We start from the raw sequence: 12600 nt of genomic DNA, 5'->3' as shown, positions 1-12600 counted from the left end.
AGGTACTTCACACAGGGAGGGCCAAGGGGACAGCAGTGATTACATTGTTGGCTCCTTTACATGAAACTCAAGGCTATTTTGGGTAAATCTTCTGTTTATTCCTCATTCTAAATATGTCTAATCCTCGCCACAACTTTTTTTTAAGCAGCATCTCCCTCCCTTCCTTTGTTCTCTTGATGCCCTTATGTCAGAGACCACTTGTGTAGTCCAGGACCAACCAGATCTAGGTACTCAATAAAGACGGATCAATTTGAGACAGATGTTCAGGTGTCTAAAAAATCCTAAAGCTATTTTAAATAACGAATACTAACAGCTTATTTCTGACAGGATGATTTTCTGTAAGAACTTCACTGATACATTTCTAGAATGTGTCCATTGCACTAATCCGTGTCCACCTGGACCATGAGGCAACAGGTTGAATTATGTTGATAACCTCAGAGTTGTAGGACTAGTGTATCTAAGGTCACACCTCCCCTGCCCCTTTGCATGCAAAGTAACAGGTTTAGGAGCAGAGTGGCTGGTCTAAGGGCAGACAAAGAGCCATGAAAGTAGGGTGACTGTTGTAGCTCTCTGATTCCTAGCCTGTTCTCTTAGGGAAAAGGGACACTCTTGAATGTGCAGGTATTGTTTGTTGGGTTGGCCCTAAAGCCTGTCTTAGTATAAGATCCATTAAACGCCTTCCGACCTCTTTCTCTCTCTTCCTCTCTCCCCTAAGTCCCCAAGTGCCTAGTCCTTAGAACCATCTCAAAAGTACTTCTTGAATGAAAAAAATGTTCTCATGGGTAAAGAAGAATTAGTCACTGTGGGGCTGGCAATCTATAGGGTTTCATGATCCTTCAGGAGGTTTAGGTATAAAGGATCTAGGAGGGCATGGGGAAGGAAGAAGGGACAATCTGTGACACAGAGAAGATATGTCTGGCGAGTTGTTTGACAGAGATTCACAGGCAGCCTCAGAAAGGTGACAGAAAGCATTTGACCCAAATGCCTATCATCTAACATAGTGGTTTCTCTACCAGGAGTGATTTTTATCCCCTGCTTCCTTCACACTGGGACATACAGCAATGTCTGGAGACACTTTGGGTTGTCACACTGGGTGGGAACTTGTACTAGAATCTGTGGGGTAGTGGCCAGGGATCCTGCCCAATACCCTGCAATGCACAGGACAGCGACACAACACATACTTTACCAGTCAATAATGTCAATGGAATTCTATAAATATCACTAAGAACTAGTTTGTCCAAATTATTCATTATTCACATTGGAGCATTTTAAGAGTTGAACGGGCATTGTTAATAAATATTCTGAGTCAGTGGACATCACATGGACAGACCTCGGAAAACTAGGATATGTAGATTCTGGTCTGAACCTAGAGAGCAGGGTAGCGAGGAGGCAAGCAGTGCTTCTGGTTATTAGGTAGGGGTGGATGGGGAGAGCATCGGCAGGTCAGGTGGGGTCCTGCAAAAGGAGAGCTTTACTCCTTGATGTGAAGGAAGTACACATCCAATGAGATGGGGTTCCACAGGAATGCCTTGGTGTCACTAGGATGTAGGCATGACACAAATCACAGATAAGTAGAGATTGATCAGGGATGAAACATACTGAAATGGGAATTTAAAGAAGTATAATATGACCATGTGTAAATGTTAGCAGTCTCTCAGTGATGTTTTCTTTTACGTCAGGAACAGTCCTGTTTCATGTTTCATGTCCCTTTCTATTCTGATTAATTATATCCACCTGGAAGTCCAGGCCAACCAGTGGGAGCTTTCTCTGTGGTTGATTATCAATGTCTACCACATGTCTCCAAAAGACAGTGATGGATCGTCCATCTGCCTTTATTTCACAAGACCTGGTTTCTCCATCCTTTTGAAAGTGGGGAGGAAGTGGTGTGTGGCTTCTTGTGTATTTATTTAGTCCATTGGTGCCAAACATTATGTTGGAGGGAGATAAAGACCAAGAAGACGCCACCCCTGGTACCCAGCACCTTGATATTTTGGTGGAGCAATAAAGCAATATTTGTGAAAATAAAGCTACTAGGGAACGGGGAACAGAGAAGGACTGCAGTTGCCTGGGCCCCCGCTTGGTGAGCCTCTGCCCTCCAGAGAAAACAAGAGAGAAGAGTCTGGAGAATGACTGTGGCTGAGGAGAGACGTGCCGAGCCTCAGGAGGTTGGGGTGGTAAGAATGGGAGCCACCCGTACACCAACCAATGACTCTTTGGTGTCTTTTACCAGGGCGAGAGATGGTGGGGCCCACGCTGCCTGGATACCCACCCCACATCCCCACCAGTGGACAGGGCAGCTATGCCTCTTCTGCTATCGCAGGCATGGTGGCAGGTAAGGGTCGAGGGGCTGGGCATAAGCATTGCAAAAGGGAAGGAAGCACTGGAGAAGTTGAGAGACCATAGGTGATGAAAGACAGGCTATGTCTCACTCATAGGCATCCCAGAGGACACTGGCTCAATGGGCTCCCTTCATAGAAGCACCTAGAGAGAACCTCCACTACCGTCTTGGCTCCTTGACTCCTCTTAGCTTAGCCTTCTGCTTCCCAGACCTTCCACACAGACAGACCTATGCTTACATTCAAGCACCCCTGCCTCCTCTTCAGTGCATTAAAGCGGAAGAGTAAGCAGCCAACACTGAGATAAGCATGGGCCTAAGCCCTGGACTCTTGGAGTTTAAATCAAATAAGATGAATGTCAGTTTACCTCTGCATTAAAATATGAATTTGAATGATGATGATGGTGAGGATAATTATGGTGACGGTGATAATGAACATGATGATGATGACGACGAGATACATCTTCCTTTGCATTCCACACTCAACAATGAGTGGGGCTCAGGTTCTAACTACCCTGTGGATGCCACAGAGTATGAACAGTCCTTCTTCACACTCTTTTGGAATGTCCTTTACAGCCCGTTTGATGTCTGTCTGCCAATCATGAGCTATTGATGTCCCAGGATGCCAGGGTCTGGACAAACGGGTAGAGTAATGACAGTTTTTTTTGGGGGGAAAGTGCCAGTCTTTAGAAGCCATGTCAGAAAGCTCCAGGATGGGTGGGTAGTTATAGTAGAACCATTTCCACCGCCCAGAGAGGTTAAAGGGCCTGAAGCTTTTGGGGAGGGCTTTGAACTCAGGCCACGTGTGGCCTCCTAATACAAACCCTCTACCAACCTTCCTGGCTCTGACCCTAAAGACCAGGCCCCATTCCACCAAGCATGCTTCCCCCTGGCAGGGGTTAATCTTTGCCAGCCACCCACCCACTCTGGGCACCCTGAGCGCAGGCAGGTGGGCTGTGTTCTCTTAGACAGAGGGAGGGAGGGAGCAAGGAGAGAGGAGGCTTTGCTCCCTGGGAACCTGCTGAGCTGGCACTTGCTGCTGCCCAGTTACTGTGGCAATGTGCTTAATGCAGCGTTGAAAATACAGCATACTGACTCCTCTCTCCCGCCTGGCCCGGACTCCCTCTCTCCCTCCCTGCCTCCCTCTTGTGGAGCGTGAAATGAGATTGGTCAAGATAAAAAAGGAAAAGATTCGGTTATTTTTTTTGAGTGTGGATAATGGGGTCTCTCAATCAAAATCCTAGGCTCCAGTCTGCTCTCCGCCTCCCGTCTCCAAGCCCTCCACATTCCCTGCTGCCTGTTTAGAGGGGAAGGAAGTAACACAAGGCACAATGACAATTACTCTCCTAATTATGAATGATTCTTGGGAGCAGGCTTAGGGCAAGGGGTCCCTGGGACCCGAGTGTGACCTGGAACATAGCTGCCCTGAGTGGAAGGCAGGGGAAGGGTGGTATCCAGGAAGACCTCACTTAGAGCGGGTGCTGTGAAGAAGTACTCTCTCACACAGTAGCATACTGTGAGTACACACACATTCATTCACTCACAACACCCGTCACATGGATTGCAAGTGAATTGCAAAAGGGAAGGGTCTCACCATACCATGAATGGGTTTCTGGTAAGCTGTGTACACGTTAGTTTCAGGAACTGCAATGCCATTAAAGTGAACCACCTGGTTCTTGAGAGCACTCCTACGTCAATGGCTTCTGAAGGAATGGCTTTTGTGGAAAAATGACATCATATCTGTCTCTTACCACCACCTAAGATGTCTCAGTTGACTGAATGGGGATTCTTTCCATTAAAGTCAGTTAACTCATTAATCACCTCCTGCATACATGTAAGACACGTGTAAGGCACATTAATAAGGGCTTCAAATAAGGCATATCAGCTACATTCCTCAGTCAGTTTTGTAAAGGAATATTTTCTGAATACCTGGCCATTTATATGCATAATTTTATTTCTCTTTAGCCCTTATAGTACATCTTGGTGGCTTATAATACAACTTGGTGGAACCCAAGTTTTATAGCTAGGAAACCAAGGTTTACGAGAACCAAATGGTGTGCTCAGGCATGAAACTAAGTGACTAAGTTTTTCAAACACAAATTTATTGATTTAACGTCTGTGCCTCTTTCCATCTTCCCTCACTGTATTCCATCATGCCATAAATAAAGATGCAACCTGTGGTCTCGCCCTACAAACAGTTAATGGCTTTCATATCAGTTATAAAACAGAACCAACAGATTAGATGGTTAGAGTCATCCTGACATCTATCCATGCTTTCTTCTATGCTTCTGTTTTCTCTTTCCATTCAACTATTTCCTTTTTTATCCATCCATCCATCTGCATATTCTTATTTATCTATCCTTATATATACATGTTTATCATCTATGCATGCTTTCTTCTATGCTTCTGTTTTCTCTTTCCATTCAACTATTTCCTTTTTTATCCATCCATCCGCATATTCTTATTTATCTATCCTTATATATACATGTTTATCATCTATGCATCTTTCTATCCACCAGTCCATCCATCCATCCATCCATCCATCCATCCATCCATCCATGTATGTCTTTTCCTTCTTCCACTGTAACCACACTTTTACCTGCCTCCTCTTCCAGCCATTCCCAATCCATTCTCTCATTATTAATATTTCTATTATCCTCACCTTTCTATTATTCTATCCAACCTTGAACCCTACTCTATGATCACTTTGTCAGTTAACAAATACCGATGAATTAACAAATTTCTGGGCCTGCGGAAAGGCACAAAGCACGCTTTGCTATTTGTGGTGATGGACGAGCAGTGGACAAACAAGTCAATGGCTGAGTAAGCATGTTATCACAAAAAGATAAGTAGGAAAAGGCAATAAAATGTGGTGATGCAGTGAGGAGCCATGGGGAGAGGAGATAACTATTTCAGATTGAATATACAGGAAGCCTTCCTGAAGAGATTTTCAAAGTGGCCAGTCAAGTGATAAACTGAGGCTGACCATCCCTTGCCCCAAAGAAGACCAAGTGCAAAGGCCCGGAGGCAGGAAGAGCTAATTTAGCATGGCAGTGTACGGAAAGAAGATGAGCACTGGAGGGAGCACTGGAGAGCAGGGGTTGGGTGGGGGACTGGGTAGCAGCAGGGATGGGTTTTAGAACACTTCTCAGATGCTTGGGGAAATAGACTGTAGATACAGAGACAAGGCAGGGGGCCATTGCTGATGTTTTTGTAAGGGACAACAGTTGCTTTAGCTAGGAAAGTAGCCTTGAAGGATAAGATAGGCACTCAGTATGCTTTGGTGATAAGTGGAACAAAACCTGCCAGCAAGTTGACTACAGAGAGGAGAAGGAGAGATGAGAACATGGAATGGGTGTCTGTAGAGTGAGCTTGGGAGCCTGGCGGGTGGTGGTGAATGGGAAAGCGGGAGAGGACAGGGTGTGACGGAAAAGCAGGAGCTCTAGCTTTGGCCGTAACAGAGTTGAGACAATTAACCAAATACCAAGCTTCATCTCTCAGAGGCTTTAATATGGAGCTGCTCTAAACATCATTTGGAGTTGCTGCTATTGAAGAGATCCTTGAAAAGATCAGATTTGGATCTGAGGCACTAGGTCTAAGCACCTAGATCATGGCCTGATTGTAATAGAATGTGAAGAACACAGGCAGAAAAAGAGGAAGTGGCATCCGATATAAGAGCAAAGGGAACTGGACTTTCCTAGGCACAATGGCTTTTCATTATCTGTGGTTATATACAGACAGAGCCACACTGCAAGGTGTATGTACTATCTACCCAGGTGCTGCCTCTCTATCTTGGCATCCCAGAGACTGAGGCAAAGATGCATGTAGTGTACATTAAATAAATAAGTGGTGGGTGACTAAAGGCATAGCGTTTTTGCAACCTACTTTTAATAAGGGTTCAACCTCTTCTCTGGTCCACCACCCAGCAGATGTAGCGGAAGAGAAAAGTTATTAGGATATGGGGGAAGTGGGCCTGTTCAGCAATGGTTCTTTCGGGGCAAGCTCCATCTTCTTTGGAAGCAGTTCAGGCCTGTAGCAAACACCAAATACAATTCAGCAGCGGCAGACCAGTCCTCTAGGCAGGCCGACACCAGGCACACACCAGGTACAGACCAGCAGCCACAGTCCATTCCTTTCAGCAAGCAGACATCGGACAGCTGTAATTCAATCCTGAAGAAACTTCCAGCCTCACCAGCGGGTCTGAGACGAGGCCTCAGAAGCAGGAAGCTGCTGCAGGAACCTCACAAGCAGTTCTTAGGGGAGTTTCTCTCAGTGACAAATTATCACAATTGAGCTCAACAATGCCATATAAGGCAAACCAATACATGTGAGCCTTTAGTGAAGAATAGCTAGGCGGAGCAATCCAAATCAAAGCTCAGTGCTCATCTCCCAGGGTCTGTGGGGCCGTATTTATAGTCCTTCACCACAAGTCCTTCTATATCAAAACATCCTTTCACCTGTGTCTGCTTCAGGAAAACAGTCTTTCACATGTTTGCTTTAGCAAGACATCCTTTCACTTGTATACCCCAGAAAAACATCATTTGGCATAACTAACTCTCCAAAGAGACTCGAAATTTCCACTTCAGGTGACTGGATGCATGGACAGGTGACAGCAAGAGAGGCTAAGACACTGCATTTCTCAACACCCTCCTGTGTCCTATAGAGATTGCAGTGTTCAGCACTGGGAAGTCAGACAAAGGGCGTAGGATAGGACCCTTACTGTATGGCCAGGACAGAACTGGCCTCCTCCGAGAGAATTCTGAGAGCAGGGAAACATCTGTACACCAACAGGAGACAGGCTCAGTTCCCACCGTAGGCTACAGGGGCAAGCACTGGGAGGGGAGCACGGTAGCTAGGTTTCATTCAATTCAGGCTCCTCTTGAGCGTCTTGGCCTTGGAGGAAAAGCCTGGAGCCTTCTGCATACAAGTTTCTCCAATCCTAAGTAAATGATTGGATTTTATCATTTCTTAGTTTTCCTTTCTTCTCTATTCTCAGCCTTCCCGCTTGGACATGCATTTTCCTCCAGTTCTGTGTTGAGATCTGCCCCTAACCCAAACACTGTAAGCTTGCTGGCTGGTATGGAGCCCTTAGACACAGTGAGGACTCATCAACCTTCCCCTATCGCAGGCTTCCATTCCTCATAGGCATATGACCACTCCTCCACAGTGAAGCAGTGTTGCTGGCCCAGTCTAGGCTTTAAGATTTGTTGTGTGACTGAGCTGAGTGCCCATTGAACTCTTTTATATTTTTTGCACCTGTTTCAGGAGAAAAATAAAAAGAAACCAACATTTATTGATAATGCCTTTATCAAGAGCATAATTCTAAGCATTTAATATTCACTATCTCACTTAATCTTCACCAAAGTCCTATGAGATAGGGACAAGAGTTTGCCTCATATGATAAGCAAAGTCACTAAGGCTTGGGAGAAAGACACACACACACACACACACACACACACACACACAGAGAGAGAGAGAGAGAGAGAGAGAGAGAGAGAGAGAGAGAGAGAGAGAGAGAGAGATCCAGCCCAGAGCTGAGGAGTTTTAAATCTTTATTCCAAATCTGAAGGAAGGAGTTAAGAAGTCATGTAAAAAGCCAAGTTACTTAGCTCACAATCACAGATGAGTTGCTAAAAGACTAAACATTTTTGAATATAAAATTGCCTAGAATCTGGCTGGGTTTGTAAATGAAGTCATCTAGCAAGTACTTGAAGGAATTACCTGGAATTTATGATCAAGAGTTCTAAAATCAAGTTCCTGCTCCATCATTGGTCCAAAGTGCAAGCTGAGACAAATTTCTTCCTCAGTCTTCACTTAAGTTTCCCATTCTATAAATCGGAAGTGTGGGAGACGACTTCATAGGACAGTTGGGAGAGATGGAAAGGGCATGATTTAAAGAAACATGCTTTGCAAGCTTTAAACCAAATGATAGGTAAGATAGCCTGCTCACCTTTTTGCTGTTGTGTAAATACTTTGACAAATGATTCTTTTGGAAAACCCAAAGACTAGCTCACAGAAAAAGAAGCCCAACATCCCTCATATAAATTCAAGGTCTGAGTTTGCCTAAAGCAACTTGATTCCCTCTTCCACTACCATCCCCCTCTTCCTGCCGTGGGCTCCTCAGGTAAGTTTCTTCTGTAGAAAGTCCAAGCAGCTCAGAAAGTAAAATTTGAACCCGGCTTCTAGAGTTTTGGCAGTTTCCACACTACCTCAGACTTTCAACTGGTGTGAGTTTCTGGAGCCTCACTTTCTTTATCTGGAAAAGAGAGAGTATGATGTCTGCCTCCTGGAGCTCTTACAAAGGAGCTGCCCAAAGTGACCCATACTGTGGGACCTCCTGAGCTCCACTGTCCAGTGCCACCCATTTTTGGACTCAGCCCTGTCAGCCCCACAGATCTGTCTCCCTGTCCCAATCCCCTGCACTGGTGTCATGAACCTCACAGGTCTCTTGCCTGTGTGCTCCAACAGGAAGTGAATATTCTGGCAATGCCTACAGCCACACCCCGTATTCCTCCTACAGTGAGGCCTGGCGCTTCCCCAACTCCAGCCTGCTGAGTAAGTTCCTGGGGTTATCCAGACCCTCTGATGGGCAGGGGAGGGTTGGGGGAGGGGAACGGAGCCAGACCAAATTGTTGGGAGACCCCAGGTTAAATGAAATGTCTAGAGAGATGGCAGTTGTTTGTCACAGAAGAAATCAGCAACAGGTCACCATATCTGGTAGGTTTAAGGGCGACAACAGAAGGCTAAACATTCTACCTCTTTTATATCTGTCTTCTCCATAGCCATGTCTGTTCAAATTTTGTTTTATGTAAAATTCAGGAATCAAGCCTTGAAGGTCAAGGGTAGAGAAGGGCTAAGTTACACTCAAGCAAAGCCTATGAGGGGCTGTCCTGCCTGTAGGGACTTACAGCCCTGCCAGGAGATAATATTCAGGAGTTCTCTGCCCACTGTTAGCTGCTCATCTAGATAGGTTGAAAACAGTTATGAGTAACCCTCCACAAAGGCTTTGTTCCATTTGGTTTCTTGTATTTGGCTTGAGAAATGAGTATAAATTCAGGGTTTATACCTTAAAAGTGAGTTTCAGCAAGTTTTTAGACTATTTTTTTTAACCCCTTCATCCCTGAACTGTTTGGGGACGATTCTGAGGAAAATAAGACCACAATGGAGTTCTTTTAGAGCCTTCTTGAGTGGTAGCCCTATCAGTTGTCAGAGCAAGTCTGAACCAGAGAGAAGCAATGGTCTCAAAGATCTAGTTTTACAGATACCTTGACAAACTGGCTGGAGCATCTGCTCCCTAAAATCCCTTCCCCTCTTCTTATATCTTATAGTCCCAGAAGTGACCCACAGGGGACTTCCTTGTGCTGTTAGACAGATACCTTCAATTCCAAGACAGATGTGTTCAACTCCACATTTAGTCAGAAAGGGCAAAGACAATGATGCTGATGGTGTTAAGAGGACCTTCATGTGGAGCTTGGTGGGAGTCCCTCAAGCCCAGAACCCCTCTGATCGGCCAGGAGAACAATTCTTTTGGGTGCTTGGAAGAGAATGGTTTGGCCTGCCATTATTTAGGTGGGGCCAGAGAGCAACCAAGTCACTCTCATTGTGCTCAATTTTTGAGGTCCCACACATAAATGTTCTCTATTGCCTACTTTTAAAAGCAAAAGCTCAAAGCAGTCATGAGAAGTAGGGGGCAAGAAGCTGTCATTTTTCTGGTTAGAGACTCAAAGGTGAGGCCAAAGAAAGAGGAAAGGCTGGAGAGAAGTTAATCTTTGATGATCAGATGGGCGTGGGGGATAAATGATTAACTTGTGCTGTCTTAAAGGTCAGCAGATGTAGAGGAACGCTATGGTACAACTTTCCCTCTGACCAGCATTGCTGTTGTTGTTTTAATGTGTCCAGGTTCTCCATATTATTACAGCTCTACATCAAGGCCAAGCGCACCACCCACCTCTGCCACAGCCTTTGACCATCTGTAGTTGTCATGGGGACAGTGGGAAGAACCAGGCAAGAATCAGGAGGACTTGGCCTGAGACAGGCCCCAGAGAGTCACACAAAGGAATCTTTATTTATTACATGAAAAATAACCACAATTCCAGCATTGCCGCTCACTCCCTGTGTGGTCAATTAAATGAACCATGAAAGTCAGGATGACCTTGGAGAAGGCCAAACTGTCCTCCAGGATTCATTTTGTGAGTGACAGGAGTTCCAGGAAACAAGAACCACCCATTTCAAAAGAGACACAGAGGAGAAATGTACCGAAGCTGGCACCCACCAAAGGAGAGAAAAGGGGTTCACGAAGAACTTAGAGGGAGATGAGTCTGAGGGTGTACAGGGCCACCTGTTTGGTCTTCATCTAGACAACTCCAGCAATTATGAACAGTATGCAAGTCCTTCTGGCCTACAATCACAGCCTAGGGCCAAGGCTCTACGTGTCAGTCATCCTAGCAGTTACCACCTTGAGCCTCTACTACCTGCATCTTTCTGGGGATTCAGCTGACCTTCTATTTCCAGTTGCTGTGCATTTACAAGCACCCCTTAGCCTCTCAACCAGTGGCTACCCCTTTGGCAGCAGCGAACCTGTCCCCTGGAAAGTTCAGTGAGGCTCTACGTAGAACATAGGAAGACACAACAGATGGGACCAGCCATGTCCTCTCCTCAACAGCCTTGCCAATTCAAGTGTGCTTTCTGCAGTTCCAGCCCGCGCAGCCACTGAAGAGACCCCCAAGGCCAGCAACAAGATTCCCTCTCTGGCTCCTCAGCTCTTTCCCCACATACAACCTCACTGTAAATACCGTAAATGAAACTCTGTTTCGGTCAAGCTTTCCTCTTTCCATCCCCCAGTCTTTGGTCTCTGAAATATCTCCCTACTATGTTGGGGTTTTCTCCTTCATACTTTTTTTTTTTAAAAAAAAAAAAAAAGACAACCCACCATTACCACATGACTCAATAAACCATTACTCTTGGTCTCAGGTTTTATCTTGGGATGGACTTCCGCTAAGCACAGAACCAAGTGAATAACAAACTCACTTTGAATAGATTAGAAGGGATATTTTAGATGTCCAGGCTTAGTATTCTCTTCTGGCTCTTAATAGATGTCCAGTGCTGGGTAAACCAAGTTTTGAGTTGATCCACCAAGTAGATGCCAGCATAAAGCAATCATGTGTCACAGAGCCATGCCAGTCATTCACTTTCCATAAATGGTTGGTGTTAAGTGAAATCCAGAGTATCAGGGATGAATTGGAAAGGTTCCCCAAATAACTACAAGTGGCTCCCACATAAACAGCAGTTTTGAGCTTCATAGTGCCAAAGGAAGCAAGCAAGGAGCTGAACTTCTCTTTTGTGTCAGGCACAGTGTGTGGGCCATCTAGGAAGACAAGTTCAGATTAGCCCGATTTTACATAGAGAAAACCCAGCTTAGGAAGACATGGGATGGTATGGCCCAACTGGGAAGTCTTGGGTTCAATGAAGTCTTCTCATCCTAAATCCAGCCCATTCAGACAATACCACTGCACCCTCTCTAGGAGTCCCAGAGGTTCTCATACAAGAAAGGGTTGAATAGGGAGTTTGCCACCAAGGGTTTATTTTCTTTTGCTGTTCACAGGTGTCTGTTCCCCCATTTGGGAGATGAGCTATCTGGCATCTATGTCAACCCTTCCTTTCATTCTGGACCCAGATGATTCAGCATGCCTGGAAAGAGAGCAGGATAGAGTTTGGTGGAATTCATCATCCCAACTTGGGGCTCCACGGTTCGGAGGACAGAAATAGCTAAAGTTGTTATTTTTTCAGGTCTAGCTCAAAGGAGGCTCTAGGAACATTCAAGGGGCAAGGATGGGATGAGCCTAATTGTGTCACAAGGGGAAACTACCCAAGAAACCCTGCCTCCATCTGTTCATGGAGGATCTGGAATGAAGTTCATTTTTCAGTAACAGGGATTTCTTCCATCTGTAAGCTTGGAAGTAGGAATCAGAGGCCTATGACATTCGAGACTTTTCATGGCTCTGACTCACTGGATTCATGAGTTTTCTAAGGCAATCCACAACTGAGGCTCACTTTGAGGTTCCTGGTGTTCCTAGAAGTCTATACAGCAATCCTTACATTTATAAACAAAACTCTTTCAGAAGATATTATATAGCCCTGGCATTCACTTTCATGTCTCAAATGATAGAGGGGATCTGACATATATGTTTAATGCAAAACTTAACTTCCCTTTTCTGAGCTCAGCTAGTTAGTATCGGCAACTCAGTTGAGAACAGATGCTGGAAGAC

At 45.3% G+C, this 12600-nt stretch overlaps 1 protein-coding gene across 1 annotated transcript in view; it reads left to right on the top strand.

Moving 5' to 3' along the window:
* Positions 1 to 11308, top strand: part of Pax8 (paired box 8) — a 55049-nt gene extending 43741 nt beyond the window's left edge. Inside the window, exons 10-12 of the mRNA NM_011040.4 lie at positions 2231 to 2332; positions 8804 to 8890; positions 10235 to 11308. Of these exons, the coding sequence (NP_035170.1) occupies positions 2231 to 2332; positions 8804 to 8890; positions 10235 to 10311 (266 nt within the window). The 3' untranslated portion in view covers positions 10312 to 11308. The remainder of the gene's footprint in view (positions 1 to 2230; positions 2333 to 8803; positions 8891 to 10234) is intronic.
* Positions 11309 to 12600: the final 1292 nt, after the last annotated feature.

This window comes from Mus musculus, chromosome 2 (genome assembly GCF_000001635.26).
Source record: "Mus musculus strain C57BL/6J chromosome 2, GRCm38.p6 C57BL/6J".
In the NCBI taxonomy this organism is placed as follows: Eukaryota; Metazoa; Chordata; class Mammalia; order Rodentia; family Muridae; genus Mus; species Mus musculus.
Note: the sequence above shows the minus strand (reverse complement) of the source record. Positions and strands in the feature narration are given on the sequence as shown.